This window comes from Tupaia chinensis, unplaced genomic scaffold (assembly GCF_000334495.1).
Source record: "Tupaia chinensis unplaced genomic scaffold, TupChi_1.0 Scaffold149248_1, whole genome shotgun sequence".
Classification (NCBI taxonomy): domain Eukaryota; kingdom Metazoa; phylum Chordata; class Mammalia; order Scandentia; family Tupaiidae; genus Tupaia; species Tupaia belangeri.
In genome coordinates this window covers 225,339-227,899 of record NW_006209094.1, presented here as the reverse complement: position 1 = coordinate 227,899, position 2,561 = coordinate 225,339, and the positions used below count along the sequence as shown (strand labels likewise).

The following is a 2,561-nucleotide window of genomic DNA, read 5'->3' as shown; positions in this document are numbered from 1 at the left end:
TTTGAACATTATCTTTAAAATCCAATTTTTTGAAATTTTGAAAGTTGTTTATTAACTGTCAAGAACTATGGAGTATGAGCAAAAGTTATTTGATATGTAAAGTAAATTTTTGTGGGGAAATGTAAAAATAAATAAATATATGATAATAAAAAAGAAAAATAAATAAATGGAGAGACACATAATACATCCAAAGACCCAGAAGACTAAAGTCAACCATGACCAAATTGATACATGTGTTTAATTCAATTCTACCAATATCAAAGCAGAATTTTGAGTAGATATGTAGACAGTATCCAAAAGAAAATTTTAAATGTCAGGGGAAATGTGTATTATGAAAAAATGCATTGTTTCAAATTTTTGTGCCAAAATAAACTTGTACTTGGAAAGAAATATATACATGCTTGTACATTTATAATTCAAAAAGAAAATGGAATAAAAAGCATCAACATGTTCACATTTGTTCTTTCTGGGTGATGAAATTCTGGAAGGCATTTTTGGTGTGTGTCACCATATTAGTTTCTGTAATTGCACAACTTATCCAATGACTGTTTTACTTGCATAAACTGAAGATAAATGGTAAAATACAGTGAAAAAACTAAAACTGCACCAGAAATACATGATCTTTGCTTGAATGGGGAAAAACTGTGCATGTAAGTAGACTTCACCTGATGACTCTTCTACATTAAATTCCTATGTAATTGGGTTCAGTCCCAAGCACCAGACATGTAGCAGACTCACCATGGAGAAGCAGCACAGTCTGGCTTTCATGTGATTAGTGCCTGTCAGGCTCTTTCTTTCCCCAGGGCCTTCTGCAAAGCTTTCTTCACTTCCTTGTTGCGCATGCTGTAGATGATGGGGTTGAGCATGGGAGTGAGAACCACATAAAGCACGGATAGCACTCGATCTCTCAAACGTGAATATGCAGAGCTGGGAAGGATGTAGCAAAGGACTGAAGTGAGGTAGAAGATGCAAACTATACTAATGTGGGCACCACATGTAGAAAAGGCTTTTCTTCGGCCCTCAGCTGAGCGAATCCTGACAACAGCAGCCACAACGTATATATAGGAGATTACAACCAAGGCACAGGGTGCAAGGGCCACAATAAAACTGAAGAAGAACAGGGCAAGTTCATTGGCCCGGGTGCTTGAGCAAGAAAGTTTGAGCAGTGGAGGGAGGTCACAGAAAAAGTGAGTGACAAGGCGAGGCCCACAGAACTTGAGTAGAGCTGCGAGGATGGTGTGGGTGAGTGCATTGGTTAAGGCAAGCAGGCAGGAGATTGAAGTAAGTCCTGTCCGGGTCCGTCGGCCCATGAGAACTAGGTAGTACAGTGGCTGGCAGATGGCTGCATAGCGGTCATATGCCATGGCTGTGAGAAGGAAGCACTCCCAGGGTGCCAGAAAGTGAAGAAAGAATATCTGGATAAGACAAGAATGATACGGCATGGTTCGCACTGCAGCTAGCAGATGCACCAGCACCTGAGGCACTGTGTTGGAGATATAAGCAGCGTCCAGCAGTGAGAGATTGCCCAAGAAGAAGTACATGGGAGTATGGAGTCGGGAGTCCAGTACAATAAGGCTGACAATGCCCAGGTTCCCAACTATAGCCACTATGTAGATCAATAAGAAGACAGCAAAGAGAAGGGGTCTCAACTCTTTTGTATCCGTCAGACCTTCCAGAAGAAACTGGGACACTAGAGTCTCATTCTCCATCTGCATGGAACCATGCACAGAAACCTGCACCTGTAGAGTCCAACTCAGAGTCAGATAAAGCTCTATGTTTGGAGTTCCAACTTACAAGGGGATATGGGAGTGAGGGAAGACTCAAGGACAAAGCAGGCAGATTTAAGACTTAAAGCAATATGACTCAGAATTGGAAGATTGAGGTGAGGCTCAGGAGACTAGGGGTAAGGTAGAGGCTAGGAGAATGGAAATGGTAGCCCTATCAGCCCCCACACCAAGAGGAGGTGCACAGATCTTGAAGTCACAGTCACAGTGACAAGGCCTGCCTGCAGAGCTAGAGCACATGCCTCCTCCTATAAGGATATCAAAGCTAATTCACCACCATCTATTATCTAAATAAGGGACCTGGAACTTGGTAATTGTCTGAAATGGTCCTCTTATTTTCCAACCAACAACCCAGGAGAACCCCAACCCAGAATCAGGTTGAGACAAAAGTCAGGTCCCGCCTTTCTCCTGCTCAGTACCTTTCAATGCCCCCCATCTCAAGGCCCAAATTCTCCTCATAGACTACATGGCCCTCTGTGATGCATCTTCTCCTCTTCTCCCTGACCATCAGGCAAGAGGTTCATCAGGTCCCTGCCCTATGCCTCATCATCAGACTTACTCACAGCAGCAATCACTCTTGCCTAGTTCTTGCCTCAGTAGAAGAGGGCTCTACTCTCTTATTCCAAGGGTAATTTCTACAACTGCTCTCTTTTATCTTAACCTTTGGTGATCATTTCACATGTTAGTACACTTAAATATCACCAAGTTATTGATTTATTTTGTGTCATATAAATTTCACCTCGATAAAAGAAGACAAAGAAAAGACTACTCCAAACA

At 42.2% G+C, this 2,561-nt stretch overlaps 1 protein-coding gene across 1 annotated transcript; it reads right to left on the bottom strand.

The window, feature by feature from the left end:
• Positions 1-782: 782 nt before the first annotated feature.
• LOC102469464 (olfactory receptor 139) lies at positions 783-1,709 on the bottom strand. Its single transcript, XM_006171078.1, has one exon. It carries the CDS (start codon positions 1,707-1,709, stop codon positions 783-785), a length of 927 nt encoding a protein of 308 aa, XP_006171140.1.
• Positions 1,710-2,561: the final 852 nt, after the last annotated feature.